This window comes from Babylonia areolata, chromosome 31, assembly GCF_041734735.1.
Source record: "Babylonia areolata isolate BAREFJ2019XMU chromosome 31, ASM4173473v1, whole genome shotgun sequence".
Taxonomy (NCBI): domain Eukaryota; kingdom Metazoa; phylum Mollusca; class Gastropoda; order Neogastropoda; family Buccinidae; genus Babylonia; species Babylonia areolata.
The window spans coordinates 15,523,469-15,546,515 of record NC_134906.1 but is presented as its reverse complement, the minus strand read 5'-3'; the positions used below and the strand labels follow the sequence as shown (position 1 = coordinate 15,546,515).

General features: G+C 39.9%; 2 protein-coding genes across 3 annotated transcripts in view; one reads left to right on the top strand and one right to left on the bottom strand.

The window, feature by feature from the left end:
* Nucleotides 1-18,174, bottom strand: part of LOC143276322 (ubiquitin-associated domain-containing protein 1-like) — a 35,733-nt gene extending 17,559 nt beyond the window's left edge. Inside the window, exons 1-4 of one of the 2 annotated variants that reach the window (XM_076580831.1) lie at nucleotides 17,786-18,174; nucleotides 11,492-11,553; nucleotides 1,593-1,700; nucleotides 546-675 (exon numbers count right to left, since the gene is read on the bottom strand). In XM_076580831.1, the coding sequence (XP_076436946.1) occupies nucleotides 546-675; nucleotides 1,593-1,700; nucleotides 11,492-11,553; nucleotides 17,786-18,041 (556 nt within the window). In that variant the 5' untranslated portion in view covers nucleotides 18,042-18,174. The remainder of the gene's footprint in view (nucleotides 1-545; nucleotides 676-1,592; nucleotides 1,701-11,491; nucleotides 11,554-17,785) is intronic. The other variant, XM_076580832.1, reaches the window with a different exon arrangement.
* Nucleotides 18,175-18,302: 128 nt separating this feature from the next.
* The window catches only part of LOC143275959 (uncharacterized), a 50,724-nt gene continuing 45,979 nt past the window's right edge, over nucleotides 18,303-23,047 (top strand). The window contains exon 1 of the mRNA XM_076580307.1: nucleotides 18,303-18,556. The gene's annotated coding sequence lies outside the window, so the exon portion shown is untranslated. The remainder of the gene's footprint in view (nucleotides 18,557-23,047) is intronic.

Below are 23,047 nucleotides of genomic sequence, written 5' to 3'. Positions count from 1 at the left end.
AATGGTAACACGTTCATTATCAGAAGGATGGTAACACATCCACCTATGAAGCAAAAAAAATCTAAGAGTTTGAGATCGAATCCCACACTGGTCAGAATTTTCTTCCTCTCCAGACCTTCAGTAGTGGTCTGGACAGATGAGGCGATAAATCAAGATCCTGTGTGCAGCATGCACAAAGCACGTGTAAAAGAATCCATGGCAACAAAAAGTATGTCCACTCCAGACAAAATTCTGAAGAAAAATCCACACTAATATATATATCTAAATATATATATATATATATATATATATATATATATATATATATATCTAATTATGTGTGTACATGCACATGACAGAAGCCTGACAGAATGACAAAGGAAATTACTGATAACATCTAGATACAGTTGTTAGTCAACTCTACCCTGGCTGGCAGTCTGTTGTGCAAATGATTCCTTGTTAGTAAAGAGCTAAGAAAGGTGCAATGTAAGCATCAAAAGTAATGACAATAGTTTTTGTGTTTTTTTAAAATTTATATTACAAATAATTATGAGAAAATGACCCACCTTCAGCCTGCTTGAAGATCTTTGCTGCTGATGGGTTCAGACACAGAATCCTTTGAGATGCTTCAATCAGAGAGATCAGAATTCGCCTGAGCTCTGTCTGAAACTGCACATACAGTGGTGAAGTGTTTACCTGTAAGTTAAAAAGAGTTAGAAAAACATTCAGCACAGCAAGGTTAACAATTAAAAGAACATTTAACTTGGGCAACTTTGCCTCAAACCTCCTAGTCCTATTTTTTCCCACTTTAAAGTTTCTATATCTCTATTTTTTACATTGGTATGTTATGCCTGGTCCTTTTGGTCTTCTCTCCTCCTCCCTTTTCTCACGTTAATATTTTTCCATTCATCCTCAATTCTGTGGTTGCTTCCATGGACAATATCTTTGCATGAAAGTTTTTAGTGCTGATCAAGTGTTTGCATTTGTCTGGGTGTTTTAATTCATCTAGCATCTTTTTCTGTCTGTTCAGTGTTTGCTTGTCTATCTCCTCTACTCAGTCCCTAGTCATCACTTATTATAACTGATATGTCAAAGGAGAGAGAAAAAAGGTAATCGCTTGTCTTTACACAGTCATATCTGTAGACATAAGAAATGATGGACATACTGACAGGCAAGCAAAGAGTGAAACAGGGTTTATCCTGCTGCTGTAAGTGCATTTAACAATGTATGTAGCATGAATTAGACATAAGAACATAATAAAAAGTGTTTGTACAAGCTCACTAATATATTTTTAAAACAGTGTAGCATCTCTAATCTCCAACAACTCTCCCCCCCCCCCCCCCCCCCACACACACACACAAAGACTGTCTGAGGGGAGAAAGTTCTACAATTCAAAATATTGTCCAAATATGTTTTAAGATCAGATTTGAAAAGTCAAGTAATTTCTGATATTTTGTGGAAGAGATTTCCTGAACCAAGGTCTGTAATGTTCCAATGTTTGGAAACAATGGGACCTGGGTCTGTAACATTCAGAAAAGAGGGCAGACAAACAGAAAAAGACAGGGAAACAAGAGAAAATGGAGTCTGACAGATAGACAGACAGACTGACTCACATCCACAGAGTTGATGGGCTCCTCCTCCTTGGTGTTGTAGTTGGTTTTGGGAAGATGGGAAGTCACCTTCCTGATGGTGGCCATGTCAGGAGTGCGTCGATCCTCCTTCTGATCAACATACACAGATGTATGCATGCGTATACGTATACATACATGACAGACACTGTGTGGGAGGAAGGAACGGACATCTGTGGAGAGAGAGGGTTAGAAATAGATTCAAGATAGTTTATTCATAAATACACACACACACACACATATATATATATGCCCTTTCTAATGGGGTATACATGTGAAGATTACTTTTATAAACATCACATTATGGTACATACTACATGTGAACATCAAAATATTTGTATTTGTATTTCTCTTTTTATCACAACAGATTTCTCTGTGTGAAATTCGGGCTGCTCTCCCCAGGGAGAGTGTGTTGCTACACTACAGCGCCGCCGCCCCCCCCCACCCCCCGTGTGCAGTTTTATTTGTTTTTCATATTGAAGTGGATTTTTCTACAGAATTTTGCCAGGAACAACCCTTCTGTTGCAGTGGGATCTTTTATATGCACTAAGTGCATGCTGCACATGGGACATCGGTTTATTGTCTCATCTGAATGACTAGCGTCCAGACCACCACTCAAGGTCTAGTGGAGGGGGAAAAATATCAGTGGCTGAGCTGTGATTCAAACCAGCGTGCTCAGATTCTCTTGCTTCCTATGCAGACGCGCTACCTCTTGGCCATCACTCCACAGTCAAATAATAAAATAAAATACAAACTGCACTATGGTTTACAGTGTGGAATATTGAAAACATGTATTCTGAAGAAGAAAAAAACCCAATTTCTCAGAATTTGATTTTGAAAGCTTTGCAAAAAAATAGAGAAAATTTTCAAGGAATTTCTGGGGGGTTGATGACATTAATAAGTTCAATGGAAAGAGAGGGAAAGAGATGGAGAGAGAGAATGAGAGAGAGAGAGAGACAGACAGACAGACAGAGAGACAGAGAGAGAGAGAGAAACTGACAGGCAGGCAGGCTTGAAGATACATCAACTGTCAAAAATTAGACTTGCTAAATGTCAAAGACTTCATTTTCTTTGGCAGACAAGAAACTCTTTGGTTTTAACACTTAAGACAGAATAAAAGTGATCAAGAACATTGCACATCAGAAAGGAAAAACAATGACTGTGAATGTGTGATCACTAAAACTGTGGGAAAAAACCCAGATACGTTCATATTTAAAACACTGAGATTGCAAGTAGAATAATTTGTCTTCAAGACATGACAAATTTCTGAAACTAGTGGAAGCATCAAACAAGAACAAAACAAAACAAAAAAGAAAAGAAAAAAAGTATTAACAAAAATTTGAGCATTATATGTGACATGTCTTCAAAAACATTTGGCCAAACTGGGTTCCCACAGACTTGGAGAAACAAACTTCCCAACCTTTCCCACCACCAGTTTTCCCAACCATGTTACATCTCATACACATACGGTAACCGCAGGTAAATTTTATTTTCTATACACTAGCTTGAATTAAAAGAAATGAAGAAACTCACCAGTCTCACAGCAGACACAGTACTCTGTATTCTTTTCAGTTCCCTCTACTTGAAGGAGTCTTGCGGTAAAAAAAAAAAAGTCAATAAATTGTAGAATGACAATAAACAATCTAGTCCACATGCTGTCCACAGTCCTTATGTAAACAGCATCTAAAGCTTGAAAAGAAAGAGCAATGGTGTGATGTATTCCCCGAAATTCCCACTACACATCTGGAAAGTGTATTGCAAAAGAAAAAGTCTCATTGCTCTCAAGAATCAAATCAGACAAAATTCCACAATTTGTTTCACAATCACACCTCACAGTCCAGTTATGTACAGTATATTTACATAAAACTTGCACTGTCTTTGTCTTATATGGCCTGTTGCTAGAAGGCTTTGCTCTTTTCAGCCAACATGTTGTCAAGGTTTGCCAGTTCCTCTTTCTTCTCAGATGCTCTTCTTCTGAGAGCATTCGACTGGGCCAGAAGGGACAGATAACCCAGTTGTTCTGCCTTTTCAGCTTTTGCAGCAGATGCAGCCTCCAGTCCATCAATGTCTTCCTGAAGTCTTCGCCTTTTAGCCTTCAGCTGCTCTACCTCTTCAGCCTCTGCTTTTCTCTTGGCTTCCTTGGACTTGTTGGCCTGCTTTGTCCTTTCTTCCTCCAGGTGCAGGTCGTAGCGACGCCTGGCTGATGATGCGAAGGACAGCATCTCTTTGGTGATGGGCAGTTTGGCTGGACCACCAGCTCTCCTGACTGTATCAATAATTAAGACACCTGGAAACCAGAGACCTCTTCTTCAGGTTTTCTACCATGGTCTCCTTATTGATACTGAAACCCCTCTCCACTGTGGCTTGCCCATGGCTCAGGGTGAGCATTTTCTGGATCAATTCCCACAGCAAGGAGAATTCTTTGCGGCCAGATAAACATTGGTACAGGAGTTCATCCACTCTGCCCTTGCCCAGATCAAAGCTCTGGAAAGCATTGCTGCTTCCTTCCAGACACTGTCCGTGAACCTCCTGAACTGGGTCTGTTATCTGGTCACAGTCGCCCTCCTTCATCCTACCAGCATCACATATGATCCTCAGCGTCAGGTTGAGCTGGCTGACACAGGCCTGGAAGCTGTTCTCATCCAGCAGGATCCTGGGATCCATACCATGTGAGGCTGCAGACAAGCTGGTATTTGATGGGCGCCTTCTCCATCACCTTCTTAACCAGTGCTACATGGAAGTCGCAGCACTCTTTGCGGAAGGAATGGCGATCCCTGTCTGAAGCACCAGTTTTCACTCGAAGAGTGTGGGAAGCAGCAAAGCTGACATTGACTTTGGGTGTATCCAGCTGATTTTTCTTGTCCGCTAACTCCATACTTGATAGTAGTCTAAGAAAATTAAGAAAATACCTAAAAAATATTCAGGATTTTTCACACTATCAGCTGTAAAAAATCAAAGAAAATCGAATGTCAGATAAGAGCAGGAAAATTAAATAAAGAAAAACAAACACAAGGAGATGGCGCAAACAGCACACCATATCTGAGTCTGAAACTCTCAACTGGGTCACGTAACTAACACCTTGTCAAGGATGCCACAATGGGGATAGGCCCGTTAACTACTCTGGCATTTCGTCCGCCCAGCAGAACCTGCCTACCACTGTATCTTATGCTTCTCTGTTGAGCGTACTGAATATCATACATGATTTTACATTGCTTCATTGTTAAGTAGTGTTTCCGAAAAAGCAAGTGTACTTACAACAGTCAAATTAGACTGTTACTAAAATTTAATCACAGTTATCATGATCCTAAAGTGTGCCACACTGCATAGCAGTGGCATAGGGGTAGACAGGTTCGCGCGATACCGCCGTGTTCGCATTTGTGAAGTCAAAGTATGGTAAACCATGCGCTTAATAAAGTTTCTTTCGCTGAAAATTAAAAGAATTTCTTTTTTGAGATTTCTCTGCAAAATGGAAATGGACTAATATCAAGACATGTGTGATTTGCAAAAACCCCTGCAGTGTTGACAAAACATTTTCCGTACTATTGGAAAAGGGCTGCAAAGGTGATAACATTTTTTTAATAGTGAGTTTGTGGGCTTTCGTTCCCATCAATGTTTATTTCATATGTATTCGTTTGTTTATTTCCATAAGCACTGTCTTCATTGGCTTATCTTTTATTGTTTTTTTTGTTTGTTTGTTTGTTATGTTTTGTTTTTTGTTTATCTCCGTTTAACTACTGACTGTGAAAGTGTGTGTGCGAGTGAGTGAGTGAGTGAGTGAGTGAGTGTGTGTGTGTGTGTGTGTGAGTGTGTGCGTGCTAGGAAGGCGGAAGGGCAAGGGAGGAGTTAGGAAGCAGAGGGACGGAAGAAGAGGAGAGAAAGAGAGAGAGAGAGACAGAGAGAGAGACAGAGAGACAGAGAGAGAGAGAGAGAACTAGCAGAAGGAATCTTGTTTACTGAAGGAAAAGAACAAGCACAGGAAGACTTTTCTTACGTACCACCCCCATTTTATGAAAAAAAATGAACTTGCGGAAAGGCAATAAGAAAAAAAACAAGGTATTACATAAATGTATATGCTAGAAAACAAACGAATTCCATCAATTGACAGCATACAGAAAAGCTAGTCAGTTTGATTTTACTGCACAATGCATATCTGTGTATAAATAGAATGTTGCAACAGAAGAAAGACAGACACACACACACACAGAGGCCGGCCTGGTTGGTCACGTATGATGCCAGCTGTTCACATGGGCAGTCACTGTGGCATCTCTGGCTTCCTGCCCGTGATCGACCTCAGTCCAAGTGACATGGCCTGTCTCAATTCGACCATGCATTTCATCACAAAAGAGGCCACACAATACAACTCAACACCTGTCCTGACTCTGGATCAACCACTCTGGTGGAAAGCCAAGGACATCTTGCTAATGAGCCTCCTGCCAGTTATATGAAGTCGATGGTGCTGCGCCTTGGTGCTTTCCATGCTGAAATGAGCTTCTGAGGCTGCATTGGACGGTTGACAGAAGGCAGTGGGTTGCAAGAGGTTAAAGGTTCTGGAACTGCCCTTCTCTCCATATGCTGTCATGCACATGATGCAAGGAAAAGCAGTGACACGAGCAGGAAGAGGACATTTTTAGTGGACTCTTTGCTTAAACGCACTCGTGACTGCTAAGAGATTTGGAGTCAAGCTGCCAACTACACAGAACCTAGATCTTGTTCCAGAAGACCTTCATTTGGAACAAGTGGATCAACATGTTCAAAATGAACTTCAAAATTCAATGGACACTTTCAGATCAAATGCTACTGATCACACGGACTTCACCGAACCAATGTTAGATGAAGATCTTGATCATGGACTGGCTTTGTATAATTTCTCTCATGGAGGGCAAACTTGTAGCTCATGACCTTGAGGCAAACACACATCTTATCTCCAGAATTTCTGACAAGTTGGATGCAAAGAAGGAGGAGCTAAAGTAACACCCCACAGCTGCCTCGTGGTTGCAATACATGCATCTCATAGATATTTTACGACGTTTTCTGAAGGCAGAGAGGACGGGAAACTGGCATCTTCACCTGAGTATGTTGCAGGAGATGATACCTTTTCTTGCTTCAGCTGGTCACACTCTGTACACAAAGTCAATCCAGCTGAACCTACAAGATATGGTGCAACTTGAACAAACCAACCCTGACGTGGCTGGTCTTTCTGTCGATCTTTTATTGAGCAAGTGTTTATGAGTAGCATCAAATCAACAGGGGGGATGACATGTGGTCGTGGAATGTCAGAATCCCAACGTGCAGCATGGCTTCTATCAATGCCCACTTGTGCTGACATCAATACGTCCATTCAGAATATCACTGGGTTGTCTTTCTCAAGTGAACAGCACAAAGACATCAGCACTGCCAGAAAGAGGCAGGATGGTCATGACATGATGGTCATCCTTGCTCTCCTGGAAGAGAGAGATCCTTTCATTGCTGGTCCTGTTCTGAAGAATACAGCCACAGGTATGGTTGCAAACACCAAGGTGGATGCACACAAGGCAAACCAAGTGGGAAATAAAATCTTGAAGAAGATGGAAGGCCACAAAGCCACGGAATACACCTTCAGGTCAGAACAGGCTGTTACGATGGCCTCCATAAACACTGTCAAGATTGACGCAGAAGTGGTGGCTATCGATCCTCAACTTCTGTTTCAGTGCCTGGTTTCAAGCGCAGGCAGTAAATACGAGGACAACAGTGAGGTGTTCAGATATGAGCTGTCGAGTCACACATCATCTCTTTCTAAGTCTTCTATTTTTCTTTGTCAAGGAAATAAAGCCCTTCTTGCTGATGAGATCTGGAAAAGAGTTTCCAAACCCATGCCAGAGAGTGCCTTTCTTGGTGATGTGCGTTTGTTCTGCATGGAGAGGCACTTCTCAAAAAAATCCCTGGTCTTGTGGCTCAACTTACATTTCCATCATTGAAACTTACATCAGACATGTACGACAGAAGTACAAGAAGCCTGTAATGGCTATACAAGTGGTCCAAGCACATAAGACGTCACATGTATGTGCAGAACTGAGGGAAAGTCGTCCATGGAGGTTCAGTTTACACCAGACATGACCCTGCAAATCAGGAAAGACCTGTTTCTAGCCAATCATAAAAACAAGCAACGTTTTATTGACTTGCTTTCTTGTAAGCTGCGGAACAACTGTTGTGTGACTTTCTGTTCTGAAGGAGATGCTGACTGCATGATTGTTGCTGAGGCTCAGGAAAGTGCAAAAGGCAAAGAGACAGTGGTTGTTGGCGATGACACAGATCTTTTAGTCCTTTTGGTCTACCATTTCAAAAGTGATTCAGATGAAGTCTTTCTCAAGAAAAGCAGAAAGCCGTTCAGGTGCTGGAACATCAAGCACGTTCAGAGTTCACTTAGCAGGATATGACATATCTTGCCTGTCATCCATGCAGCCATAGGTTGTGACACAATGTCCCGAGCTTTTGGAACTGGCAAACGGACAGGTTTCCAGAAATTCCTGAGCTCAGAACGACTTTGTGAACTGGCAGAGACATTCCTGAAGAACTTAGAGAAAGATGAGACTGTTGCTGCTGGTGAGCGAAAGCTCTTGTCTTTGTATGATAGGAAGACAGTGTCCACCCTTGACAAGATTAGATATATGATGTTCTGTTCAAAGGTAGCGTCTAGGACAACATTCATACAAGTTCACTCTCTGCCCCCAACGTCCTCTGCTACCAAATACCACAGTTTGAGGACATATCTGCAAGTCCAACAGTGGAAATGACACGCTTGTGCCGGGACAATGGGGCTGGAAGATTGTTGACAACCAGATGGTGCCGCCTTGAACAGCAGACTTGCCTCCTGCTCCTTCCAAGCTTCTGTGCATTATCCGCTGTGACTGCGAGTGTGACTATGACAAAAAGAGGTGTACCTGCAGAAAACAAGCTTTTGACTGCTCGCCAGCATGTGGAGAGTGTCATGGAATACATTATTCAAACTCAGCACAGGTGACAACTGCTTAAGAACAACACTGAGAGGGAAGCCTTTGTGAGGATGGACATTATTATGAATTAGTCCAGTAATTCTATGATAAAAAGTGGTCTAATCCCAAAATAATCGCAATTTTTTTTTTTCAGACTTGCATCCATACTTACTGGTAAAGAATGTCTGCAAAATGTAAGTGTATATTTTTAAAATGCAACCTTAAGACACATAAAGACAGCTTTGTGTGAATAAGTCGCTCTGCTTATACATTGCCTTTCACGTTAATGTGCACAGACTGTCAGGATCGATGTTCTTCTTGTATGGTTTGATTTCTTTTGATATTGTACTTATTACTGCTGAAAAGAGGACCAGCTTAAGGTCAAATGGAAACCAGGTCACGATCAAACATAGGATTATATTAATTGGATTATATATATATATATATATATATATATATATATATATATATACAAATCTGACATAGATGAATCCATTAGAATAGACAACATCTCATGTATAAATTCCACATTTCCAGGTCACAGTGGACAAAACATCTACATGAATGACACATTTTGTTTGCGAATGTGTGCGAGTGTGCGCATATCCACATTTGGTGATATTTTGCTTTCAAATTCAAAATAATGTTTTGCATCTCTCTCTCTCTCTCTTTCTTTCTTACACACACACACACACACACACACACACACACACACACACACAGTTGTTTGAAATACCCCCACGAAAATAAGATAATAATAATAGATAAAATGAAACAAACAAGACAGTTCATAACTAGATAAATAAATGAATAAACAAAAATAAAATGATAAATGTGTAACTAACAAACTAAAGATAAAACAAATAGATGAATAAGTAAATTGTTAAATACACAAATAGAAAAAAACAAAACAAACAAACAAAATAAATCAATGTTTTTAGAATCCAGACAATGGCTTGTCGTCACTTCAGATCACAAAAGTGCCTTGATGACCGTCCATTTCCATTTTACATACAATTACTTAAGAAAGTTGAATGTTGTAATTTCTTCAGTAAAATATTTTTTTAAAGCACATGGTTCACCATACTTCAACACCACATTTTGCGAAGGCAACATGTGAACCTTTCTTCAACGCCACTTTCGTGCTGTCTGTCTAGATACAAATTAGGAACAAGATAACTGTTATAACAGTTCAGTAACTGATTCAATTGACAGTTATAAGTATGTTTATTATTCCGGAATCACGAATTGCCAATAAATCAACGTAAAACATTCACTACGGTCAGGGAAGTATGAAACAGGTTTCACTGCACGACGCCCGACTTGACAAGGCGCGAATGACAAGCTGTGGCAGCAAAAAAGTATGGTGTGCTTCCATCTCAGCCTATTTATTTTTCTTTATCTAATTTTCCTGATCTTATCTGACGTTCAATTATCTTCAATTTTTTACGGGTGATAGAGCGAAAAATTCGTAGAGCCAAAAAAACCTTTTCTTGCAATTTTTTGGAGGTTCGGCCACTTTTTTTCACAGAATTACTAGACTCGAGGGAGAGCACAGTCTTGCAGCCAACAAGTACTTCAGGCTTGACAAACTTGGCCATCAATTTTTTCATCAGGCAGGCAAGGTCAGAGGCAAAGAAAAGCATCATTGGCATAAGCCCAGACTGCTAGGAGAGAGGATGGTTGCAGAGAAAAGGAGGGAAAACAGGCTGGTTTCATTGGGTGTAGTTCCACTGGCCTTGACACTGTAAGGGCCTATCATGAAGTCAATGCATGCCAGAACATAGCCTCACATGTGGGCTAGTTGTGGTGCACTTGCACTGATAAGGAAAGGAGGGAAGAAGGAATTCCATTCAACTTCCAGCATTGCTGACAAGAGGTGTTAGGGCCTAGGCCTACTAGCTATAATGTTTAGTACAATAATAGGCTAGCTGAAGGCTAGCTGCCTTTGTTGTTTGGTTTTCTATATCTTTGGTTTTGAAGATGCTTGTTTTAGGTTTTGAAGATGCTTGTTTTACTTTTAGCTTTTGAAGATGCTTGTTCAATTTTCCCAAACCTTCCCAACCCACAGACACCAAATGCTATTTTTCCCAAACTTTCAGAACTGGGACAAGGACCATCCATTTTCCCCAAACTTTCCCAACCATTCCCAACCTGTGGGAACCCTGCCAAATGGCCTTTCAGTATCAAGCACCTCCTGTCTGGAATTCTCTTCCTCTGGATCTGTGTCACACATCAACACTGTCCTCTTTCAAAACAAACTTGAAAACCCAACTTTTCAAACAGGCTTTTGGGTGTGATAAATCATAGTTCATTGTCTGCATTCTTCCTCCTATCACCCACCACACTTTGCCCTCTACTTAAGTCATCACATAGTGTGTGTGTCTATGGGTGGATGTTTGTGTGTGTGCCGGCGTGTGTGCGCATGTGTATGGCATTTTTGTCTTGTGTGTGTGTGTGTGTGTGTGTGTGTGTGTGTATTTGTTAATACCTACAATTTATAGTATTGTGTTGGTGTATAGATACACGTATATATCATACAAGTTATTTTTTTTCATATGCAGAGGTATGTATTTATGCACGATTCTATATGTGCTGTTTCATGTAAGGCACTTAGAGCCCATTACACGGGGAGTTTGCGCCATATAAGTACTATCTATTATGATTATAATTATGATTATTATTAGTAATATTACATAAAAACACTTGAGTCTTCCCTACAAGCACCCCTACCTGGAAAGATGTATTTTTCAAGCCATTTTCTGAGCCATCATGAACAGATTCAACTGTACTACAGTATCATAAAAAGAAAAATCACAACAATAATACTAATAGTCCAAATATTATATTGTGTGTGTTATGATATACATTAAAAACATCAGGAAATGACTGAATGATAAGAAAATGGATACAAACCTGTCGATCAGAGGTTTCAAATGCTGATGGTGGTAGGCGACGTTTCAACAGCAACAGTTCATCTGGAGCAGAAACGAAACTTGAAAAGCAACTTAACAAATGATGCAACAGACAGTAAAGTCAGTAAAGACAGTAAGACTAAAAGCTGTCTCATTGAAAGTCACTTTCTGACATTTTTTACTTTTATTGATTCTTTATTTATCTATCTAGTCATGGATATATTTATTGATAATACATACCTATTTATTCATTTACTTTACAAAACTAGATTCCCACAACTGGTCAAGCAATAAACAGATATTGCTGATGGAGAATCTTTTCTAAATCTGGTCGAAACTCCTGAAATAATCTTGGTTAGATGACTCACTACTATGATCTCAAATTAAAAGTAATATGCTCTTTCTCTCAAACATAGTAAATAGTGGTGGATGGAATTGGGAGTAGAGGGGGAATGGGGAAGGGGGCATGGAGAAGGGGGCATGGAGAAGGGGAAATCAAATGGGAGGCAGGAGGGGTCAGAAGATAGTCTAACTAATCAGTATCATATTTTCTAAAATCTATGACAATGCATCTGAGCATTATATATATATATATATATATATATATACACATGTGTGTGTGTGTGTGTGTGTGTGTGTGTGTGTGTATGTATGTGTGTGTGTGTGAGATGACTGCAAAAAGATGTTCGTACAAGACAAAGCAACAATATGAAAAGAACAGAGACACCCAACAGGGAAAAAACTTAAAAAGAAAAAGAAAAAAAAGATGACCAAGAAAACATTAATCAACAAACTATTTAACTAATAATAATTTTAAAAAAATCAATTAATAAATGTCAACAGCAATAATCACAGTAGTGATGGTGATGTAAGTTTCTGTGTTGTTTTTATTTTAATTTTTTATTTTAATCCATCTTTATACAACATATCTTGCATTAACATGTGCAGTTCTATAATCCAAGAAACATTTTCAGGACATGGAATGCAAAAATGAAAAGTGCAAGAAAATATGTCAAAATCTTTTCTGGTATTAAAAGAACATCTCACTGTATGATGGTAATACTGAACAAAAAATAGTGGCTTTTACCAGCTGCCCAGAAAAAGCTTTCATTGTGAACCAGTGTGGCTGAATGATTTGGGTTACACAGTGGACATCCATTTCTTGTACCTTATGAAATTTAGATGTCAAAATAACCTGTTGCAACTTGCATAGCAAACAAGACACTGTAGTAGACATGACTGAAGCTGAAATATTACAAGAACAAGCAAGAGAACTACTAGAAAGATACCTACTAAAGGCGGACATCATAAACCATATAGTTTTTGGTTCTTGACATTTCTGCAGAAAATGTGGCTGCATGTCTTCACAATTATGACTGCTAATTAAAGCATCTTTACCGACACAAAATCCTGATATCAGTAAGTTTTATCATTTATTAACCAGAAGAGTGCCTACAAGACATCAGCTGACATCCTAGAAAAAGTATTGCCATAGTGCCTATAAGATGTCCACCGAAGTCCTGCATATGTTCCGATTTTTCCTTCATTGGAGTTTGGTTCAATTCACATACACAGACTCTGAACATTTAGTTTGATGTGTCTGGATTATAAAAAGGAAATTTTCTATCTAAAATTACGTTTAAATAACATACTTACTGTGACCCAACTACTATTTAAATAAACACACATCAGGTAGAAGACCCCTTTTAACTTGATAATAATTTGCTAACTCAGTAACTGACCACGTGATACACGCGTGGAAAAGGGGGTTGCATCATTTGCAAAAAAAAAAAAAAGAAAAAAAGGCACTGAAATCAAAACTGTGTCCAGTAAAGCAAATAGTCAGTCAGCAGATTTACACAATTCTGAAAGCTCTGCTTGTGATTATGGACAGCTTTCACGATGGAGGGCAATGACAGTGATGAAACTGACAGCCCATTTGATGGTAATTCAGTTCGTCCATCCAATCAGACAGCGTTTTTGAACAAGTGGCTATGACTGACAGAATACATGCAGTGAGCATTGGAAGAAGGGGAGAAGAGGGAGAGGAGTGATGTAAGACGATAGGTCGAATGCCAGCCAGAGGTCATCAAGGGGGCATGGCTTTTGGGAAGAGTGTACTCACATTTCAATGCAGACTGTAGGAAATTGACAACCGCCAATGCTCCACGATTTTCACGAAATGCAGGGTTGAACCTGCACTGGACGTGAAACACGTGCTTTTTGTTTTTAACGCTTTTTTTTCTTCACTGAATCAGCTGGATGACTTGTTTGAAGAGGTGGCAAGCCAGATACATAGCAGACACTTTAATCAGCCCAGGTGCAACTTGAAAGGAGTGAACATCATCAAAGAACTTCACCCTCTCACTTGCAAACACTCTTTGCTGTCAAAAAGTTTGCCAGCTCAGTTTCTGAGATCATGATTGACCTTTTACGTTGACTTTACCCACCCTTGTCATTGTTGGGATAGTGATTTACTTAAATGTCTGCACAAGCTGTGATTTGTTTTTATTTATGAACTTATAGCCTGTTTTAACTTCTTCTACAGGTATAATCTGACAATAGGCATGCTATTTCTAGCTGTATTTTGTTTCTTTTCTTTATGGATGTCATTATGTAGAAGTGGAAATAGACTTTTTTGTTGCACAAAAATTATCTTGACTGAACATGCCTGAACAGTTATCTGCAATCAACCCAATTGGGAAAAAAGCCCAGAAGCAGAATCTACACCCATTGTCTTTCACAAAAACGTTTACTTTCCTTCTGTATCACCCATAGCTTTTGTGCTAGAATTTTTTGTGACTTATTACACCCGAATCCTCAAAATTCCCTGGCAAGGGGAGAGCGCTTTTTTTTTTTTTTTTTTTTTTTTTTAACAAAATTCTCTGGCACTGAACTGGTTAAGATCATATACCTGAAAATCCTCATAAATAAAATATTGTGGGTTATCTGGACACCAAATGTCATACTTCACATATTGCACAAAATAAATAAAGCATCCTTAATTGGATGTTATAACATTCTTTACTGCTAATGTAAAAATGAGTTTTAGGTTAAAAATCAAACTTTAAAGTTTATTATAGATATTTTCATATAGAAGTATCTTTTAAGTTTTATCTGAAAATCACGAGAGAAAAATATGTCAGGCATGAAGAGCTGATGTGCAGGTCTGCAACAGATGTAATGCTGCTGTGTGGCATCGGAGATTAGAAAAGAGAGATAAACCACTCGCGGCAGGTCCCTTCTTACTGTCTATAACAGTGCTGAAGCCGTTTTGAGGCACACACGCAGTGTGGAAGGGTGGTGGTAAATCACCCTCTCCTTCCCCACCTGAAGGAAACTGGTCGGTTCTGACGGCACACACACACACAGCTGCAGTAAAGCGAAAAGTTAAGTTATGCCTGGAATTTCCCACGTGTAGTAAGATTCGCTGTATACAATGAAAACCGATTCATTTTTGCTTGGTTTTTAGCACGTTTGCATCTGCTTGAATGTAGATAATATAAAAAGAAAATAAAGCAGCTCCCCCCACCACCAACTCCCCCCCCCCCCTCCCCCAGCGCAATGTTGCACATGAGAGAGACAGTTATAAATTATTGAACTGCGTTTTCGTAACGCTACTTTTTCTTCACACTTTCTGGTTTACATCACCATTTCTTAAAAAAAAAAAAATATATATATATATATATATCAAAACATAAAACACATATTCAGCTCTGTCTCTCTTCTAACATCTGTCTATACATACATACATGCATACATGAATACATACATATATAATTTCATATAGATCTATCAGTATGTAAATCTAAATCTATCTATATGTACATAATCATATATATAATTCATATATATACGAACGCTTCATGTTGCCCGAGCAGACCGTTGTATTGTGCTCTATCTCTCTCTCTAAGTCTCTGTCTCTGTCTCTCTCTCTCGGGAGTTTTACATGGCTGTTAAAAGCATTACGATTCTGTACTTGTATGTGTTCATGACAAAGGTATTTATTCAGACTTTTTTCAGTGTCCAAGAGGGGTTAAACAAGGTTGTATGCTAAGCTCACAGCTGTTTTCCTTTTTCATCGGTGAATTGGCAGTGGAGTTATCAAAGAAGGGGAGACATGGAATACAAATAATACCTGGCGCAACAGATTTGCTCTTAATGCTATTTGCTGATGATGTTGTTCTCTTGTCTGACACACCCATAGGGTTACAAAATCAATTAAATGCCCTTAAGCAAGAAACAGACAGACTACAACAAACAGTGAATCTCGATAAGACCAGTATTATAGTTTTTCGCAATCAGTGGAGGTAATCTTTCGACTCTTGAAAAATGGTGCTGTGGTGATAGGGAAATAAAAGTAACCAATACATATAAATATTTAGGAATGTTATTCACAACAAAATTGAGTTTGACATCTGCGTGGGATGAAGCAAACAGAAAAGGGAAAAAAGGTGTAATCCAAATTATAAAATCACTCAGGAGACTGCGTTCGACTGACGCTTTCCTTTTGTTTGGGCGGGGCAAAGGCAGCTCATGAATAATGAATGCATGTCGCGGCGCAGGCTGCCTGGCTTCAGCAATTTCTGTAAGTGGTTTATCTCTCTTTTCTAATCTCCGGTGGCATCCATCCAATGTCATCTCCATCTGGAAAGGTGTGAAATGCTCACATCATCAGTGAACTTGACCACTGAACATCATCCTCATTGCACTAGACAACCAGTAAATACTGAAATAAATCTTTCCTTCTTGTCGCTCATCAGTTTTTGATCATCATAAGGGCACAACTTTATCTTTCTTAATTCTTGGCACAGTATTTTTTGCATGTATTATATACAGTTTTGACCTCTCCAGTTACCCCCCTTTTTTTCCTTCTATCATGTTTTCCCATCTTTCTTTGATTTGAATATTTTCATACTCTGTATGCCTTGAAAAATTCAGGATTTTGCTTAACTCTTTCAATAAGGTTTGCTGGCTTCAGCTACAGTTTTCTTCTTCTTTGACAGATCTGAAAAAAAAAGAAGAAGTTTTTCTTGGTCCGTCCTGACCAACTAGTAGAAATGGAATTATCTCTAGTATCCTTGACCTACTTTTGATTCATGGATATTCATGTGAGTGAAATAGTACATGGATTGTAAAATAGGCATTTTGCGCATGCATGAATGTGTGTGCACATGTGCATACGCATGTACACACACACATGAGGGGCAGAGAGAGAGAGAGAGAGAGAAAGAGAGAGAGAGACTCAGAGACAGAAACAGAGACAGAGACTGAAAAAATGACTTATGACAATTGGAATAAAATTCATATTTGAGAAAAAAATTTTTTTATAAAAAACAAAAAAAAACCAACAAAAATAACAACCAAAAATAATGAGGATTCTATTCAGAATTACACGTAAATCACATAACCCTCAGTCATGCACACATGCTTGTATATACACACATGCACACACTCACATATACACACACATGCAATCACAGGATCAAGTTTCGTTAAGTTACTGATATCAGGTACCTGTACTGCACACTGAAGCATAGACACTGGTGCAACATATCACAATCTCATGTTCACCTCAAGAGAGAAAGAAAATACCAAAGCAGGTGGGGGATACTTTCCATGTTGACGTGATGTTACTCAAGACCCGAAAACTATAAAATGTGGAAAGCATGCTTTCATCCCATGACAATATTTCTGTGTTTTCATAGGGATCAAACTGATCAAAAATAAAACTTAAGTGAGATGTTCTTTGGAAACAAATGGTAGGCAGAAAGATACTGACAAAGAAAAGATGATGGCAATATCCACATTTCTTCCCGTGTGTTCTTTCCATCCAGTTTTGTTCCAATGACAGAAAAATTGTAAATTTGTTTAAATAACATTGTTATAGTTATACTCTACATTTTTTCCCCTTTCGAATGAGAAAGACAGTCAAAGAGTGGCAGGGAAGAAATGTAGAGTATTGAATATTGCATATTTACAACTTTTTCCGCCTTATAAACGGAAAAGTAAAGTGGAAGAAATGTGGCCAAGATGAAGACATTTGACTGTCGTGCAAGAAACGAAGGTGCCGGAAACTTTGTTCTCCGTGAAAACTGAAACGCACGTCATATAAATATTATACAGCTGGGTCAGTCTGCAACATTATTTTACAAAGCACTGAAAACAACTAAATGAGACGCGTATACATATATGTATCAATGATCCACTCTGCCACAAAAACTTCCTCATCACAGTCAAAGAAACCAAGTTTTAACAGCTCAGCTGACAACAATCATGACAGATTGCGACTCACCATTTTCTTTAACGCCTTCTTGTCCAAGTGTCAGGTCCTCGCTCAAACATTTAGAAAGACGCACATGAAGCAGTTTATGGTACAGTGACGTTTTCATGCTATCACCTGGCCTGAGAAAATGCTCCATTGCAACAATTTTCACTTTGTCAACAGTCCATTCTCTCTGCATGTCTACCACCGTATCTCGCCCGTCCCAACTTGTGATTCGGACCTTCATGTCGGAAGGTGGAAAGAGATGACCGTCCGTCACTACCATCTAGGACACCTGAAAGGAAGACAATGCTTCATTGGCTGCTGGAAGAGGCCCTAATTTTGGTTCAGTCGGCTTGATTTTCGAAACAAGTCGAAATTGTAGTCCTCAAATTGTTAGATTATCTCTACTGCATCCATATTTGTTGTGAATGACTGCCCTCTATTTCCGGGGAGGGACAAAAGGCTCCATGGGAGATCACTCTTTATCGTGCAGCAGACGACTTTTCATTTAACACTTCCCTTTCAAGGGCAAACAGTAATTAAGTCCCTATCATGAGAAAGTAGATTGTTTCTTTTTCATCTCAGCTAGAAGCCAATGATTACACACTGAATTTTTTTTAAATCAGCAAACTAGGTACTTAACCACGCACTGCTTTATGCAGAATAAACCGATTAGGCGCAGACGATTGACCCTGGTAACCGGAGAGCGTGACTAGAAACAAGATGGCGGGATATGGTGCCCTCAAACAAATCACTGCATAAGATTTACTTCTGACAAGTCCGGGAGGACATCAGCAGGTGAGTAATGAACTGGCTTCGTTTTGTCAAAGCCATGAACGTGATCAACTTATGTGTACGCTGTCCTTTCTTTGATGCAGTTATTCACGCTCGACTGTCCACTGCCCGTGTGAACTTTATTGTGTACTCAACAAATTAATGCTATTTGCTCGTCAAGCGGACTTTTGTCACGAACACGCGCTCGGCAACAGTGTGGAATCTCACGCCGGCTATGCTGGGAAGTCCGCTCAGTGTTTGCCGGAAAAGCTATAGAGACCGGGTGGTTGTAACGGTAGCAATCTATTACGTATGCAGTTGAAAGTGTTCCTAGCTCAGTGGTAATCTTTGAAACGGCAAAGACCCCGGACACAGCAGTGAAAGAGTGAAGGGATTAGAGCATTTGGTTACAAACAAACAAAACAACAACAAACAAACAAACAAAAAATGGTCGGATGATGCCTCGATCACTGGCCTTCCTCCGTTTGTTGTTATATTATTATAATCAGAGTGATACTCATTCATTCATTCATTCATTCATTCATCCGTTCACTCATTCATGCATTTTATTTATTTATTCATTGATCCCTTTCTGTCTATCAGTCTGTCTGCATAACCGTCTGATATTGTTTGTCATCCAGCTGTGCATCAACCATCTCTTTGGGTGATTAGTTCATCGGTTGCTAATGACATAACTCAGGTGCAGTGTGTATCAGTAACATATGTGATTAAAAGCTTCTGCGCTAGTTTCAATGTTTGCTTTGTGGTGCCTAATCAAAGTTGCAAAGACGGTTCCCTGACACACCAATGCAGGATCGAATTATATGACGTGTAGACCTGTCGTAAGTCAAGTTCAGTTTTTGTCGCCGCTGTTCGACAGTTTATGTTGTCGTCCCAAAAATGGATGAGAGGGAGGGAAGGAGATAGAGAGAGAATCGAATTGAACTCAGCTGAATAAACTTTATTTTCTGAGGGTAATAGAATAAGCAAAACAATGCTTTTTTTTCTATATCCAGTCACCTCCAAGGGACAAAAAGGAAGAAGGAAAACAAAACAACCAACCAACCAACAAAACAGGGCATATGTTATGGATATATGGGTAATAATGTGCCATGTTATGGATATATGGGTAATAATGTGCCATGTTATGGATATATGGGTAATAATGTGCCATGTTATGGATATATGGGTAATAACGTGCCGTTTACAGGTTTACAATACTGCATAGCTAAAGGGGAATGAGAAGAGAAGGAACCAGAGAGAGAGACAGACAGACAGACAGACAGACAGACAGAATGTGTAAGAATGTGAAAGTTAAGAGAGAGAGGGGGGAAGGGGGTGGTGGTAATTGTACAGCAGAACTTAGTATTTCAAAGATATTGACAAAGGAAACATAAAAGATATCGAAGATTCCACTGAAACAAGTCAGAAATTGAGGTTAAACCTACACCTACACACACACACACTCTCTCGCTGTCTGTCTGTCTGTCTGTGTGTCTGTTTGTCTCTATATATCAGTGTCCGTCTGTCTGTCTGTCTGTCTATCCATCTGCCTGCCTGACGGTCTGTCTCTCTCTCTCTTCACTGTGAAGCTTGCTACCACTACTACTACTACTACTACTACTACTGATGATGATGATGATGATGATGATGATGATGATGATAATGTATATTTGTGTAGCACTCAGTTCAGAAAAAGTGCTCGAGGTGCCTTACAAAACACAATACATCAATGTTATATATACATACCAAAATGCACTTAGCAAAGCATATAGAGCAGGCTTATGTCTCAATATGATAGTTTCTGTCCCACCCACTCCCTGCCCTCTAACTGACCGCTCTCCTCCCCCGCCCCCCCACACACTCACGTAGGGGGATAGGGCAGGGTGGAGGGAGGAGAGGAAGAGAGAAACACAAAAAGCCAGACGACAAAGACTGAAGCCGCAAAGAGACAAAGGCTGTAGTGGTGTGTCATGGATCAGGCAGTGAATTGTGGAACACCCGATGCACGTCCCAGTCCACAGACATCAAACAGCTTGAACTACAGGGTACACAAAAAGCGAAGTACCACTTCAAGAAGGCGAGTATGTTTCATCGCGAGATGGTTTGGATGATTCATGCTCCCGCGGCATATTGTCCCCACACGAACACCTGTCTCAGCACTTGCACTACGGACAGCTTAAAAATGCGTTTCAAAAATCGATGTTTCAGTCAAAATTTAATTATTCAGTGCCGGTTTTTGTATTTCCTTTATTTTTAAGTAGCTGCGCTGTGGTTTTTCATTGTAAGAAAATAGAAGTACACATGCAAGAAAGCACGCATGGTTATGAGTGGCGCCCATCACACTGGCTGTGTACACCGATATCTGCTGGAAAATCGGCATCTTTTCACCGTGCAACCAAAAAAGAAAACTGTGCAAGTTCCCATGTAGTTCTTAACTTGATTTGAACCCTGTACATGTAGGGTCCACATGAAATGTCTGTGGTGCTCATCGTGTTAAAGGCTGTCTGCAGGCAGTGACAGTCAGGGAAGGTGTCAGCCCGCACTTCACAGCATGTAATGTACCATCTACAGACTGTGCGGAGTGAGAATCCCAAGTCCCATACTGTGATAGTGATATTTTGTCACAGACAGACAGACAGACACAAACACACACACACACCGTCACACGCACACACACACACACACGCGCGCGCGCGCGCGCGCGCGCGCACGCACTTGTCCTGTGTCCAAAAAAAGACAACTGATCTTTCAAAACAGACAGACAGGCAGACAGACACACGCACGCACGCAAGCACGCACGCACGCACGCGGGGCACACACACACACACACACACACACACACACACACACACACACACACACATTTGTCCTGTGTCCAAAAACAAGACAACTGATCTTTCAAAACAGACAGACACACACACGCACGCACGCACGCAAGCACGCACGCACGCACGCACGCACGCACGCACGCACGGCACACGCACACACACACACACACACACACACACACACACACACACACACACACACACACACACACACACACATTTGTCCTGTGTCCAAAAACAAGACAACTGATTTTTCAAAAACTATCTGACCCGTTTCCACCATACATATATCCTGTTTGTCTGTAGGAGATGTTTTGAATAATTATTCATTAATACAAAAACTTTCTGAATGTTTGATTCAAAGTTCACACCTTTGACTGGTCACGTTTTTGCTATCATAAGCATGCTTTTTACTGTTATATGGATGTGTAATTCACTGTTATAATTCATGTTATGATTCACTGTTGGTTAGCCCAGTCCTTCGTAACTCTTCCTTTTCCACTACTCTGTCACTTCAGTCATACAACCACCTTCCCATGTACCCAACTCCATCATCTCCCATGCACACATGCACACTTTATTATTTTTGTCTGATATCACTAAACAGTGAAAAGACGTTTAACTAAATCACACACACACACACACACACACACACACACACACACACACACGTGCAAAGGCCGTAGTACTCACATACCTGTCGACATGTTCGCTTTTCTTTTTTTACGGGGGATTCAAGAGTTGTTCTCGTTGTTTCTGCTTCAAAGCACAGTAGATGCAGAGAGTGACAGAGAGAGACACAGACACAGACACAGACAGACAGACAGACATACTGAGACAGGCAAAGAGACAGAAAAGGTGGGGAGAGAGCGATAGAGACAGACAGACAGACAGACAGAGACAGAGAGAGGAACACACACGTATTGCAATAGCCGTCTATGTTGGCCACAGATCGATCACTTGAAGTAAACAGTAGCTGACTTGTCCAGTACTGATGGAAGGTGGTCAACCACCTTTTTATGCTGGATCGACTCACTGATTGTGTGGCTGAGTGCTTTTGACTGATTTGATGGGTTGCTGCCTGGCTGCCTGGTTCAGTGAGCTGATTGACTGTTTTAATTATGGCGTGTAGATTCAGTTGTGTGTGTGTGTGTGTGTGTGTGTGTGTGTGTGTGTGTGTGTGTGTGTGTGTGTGTGTGTGTGCGTGCGCGCGCGCGCGCACGCGTGTGTGTGTGTGTTTGCTTGATATTTTAGTTTCGGAAATCTTAAACTTGGGTCCGGTCTATTATGTTGTGATGTAGAGAGCAATTCCATTTATCATGTTTTATCTATAACAGAAAGTCTTAGATGCTGATTATGCTAATTTTTAGATTGTACTTATTTCTATATTTCTATATTTTTAAAACTGTAAGTCTTACATTATACTGACTGTGCTTATTTTTCATATTTTTCATCTTGTATTATTAATTTATTCTGACTTTGTTTTGGAAATGCTAATACTTTGTCAGTTGACACCAAATTAGGCATAAAAATAGGAAAAATTCAGTTCTTTTTAGTCATCTTGTTTAAAACAATATTGCACCTCTGGGATGGGCACAAAAAAATAAAAAATGAAGCCTTATTATATGCAAACTGCATTTACTGTTATATTTATATTTTTTGTATTCTCTAAACTTGGCACTTT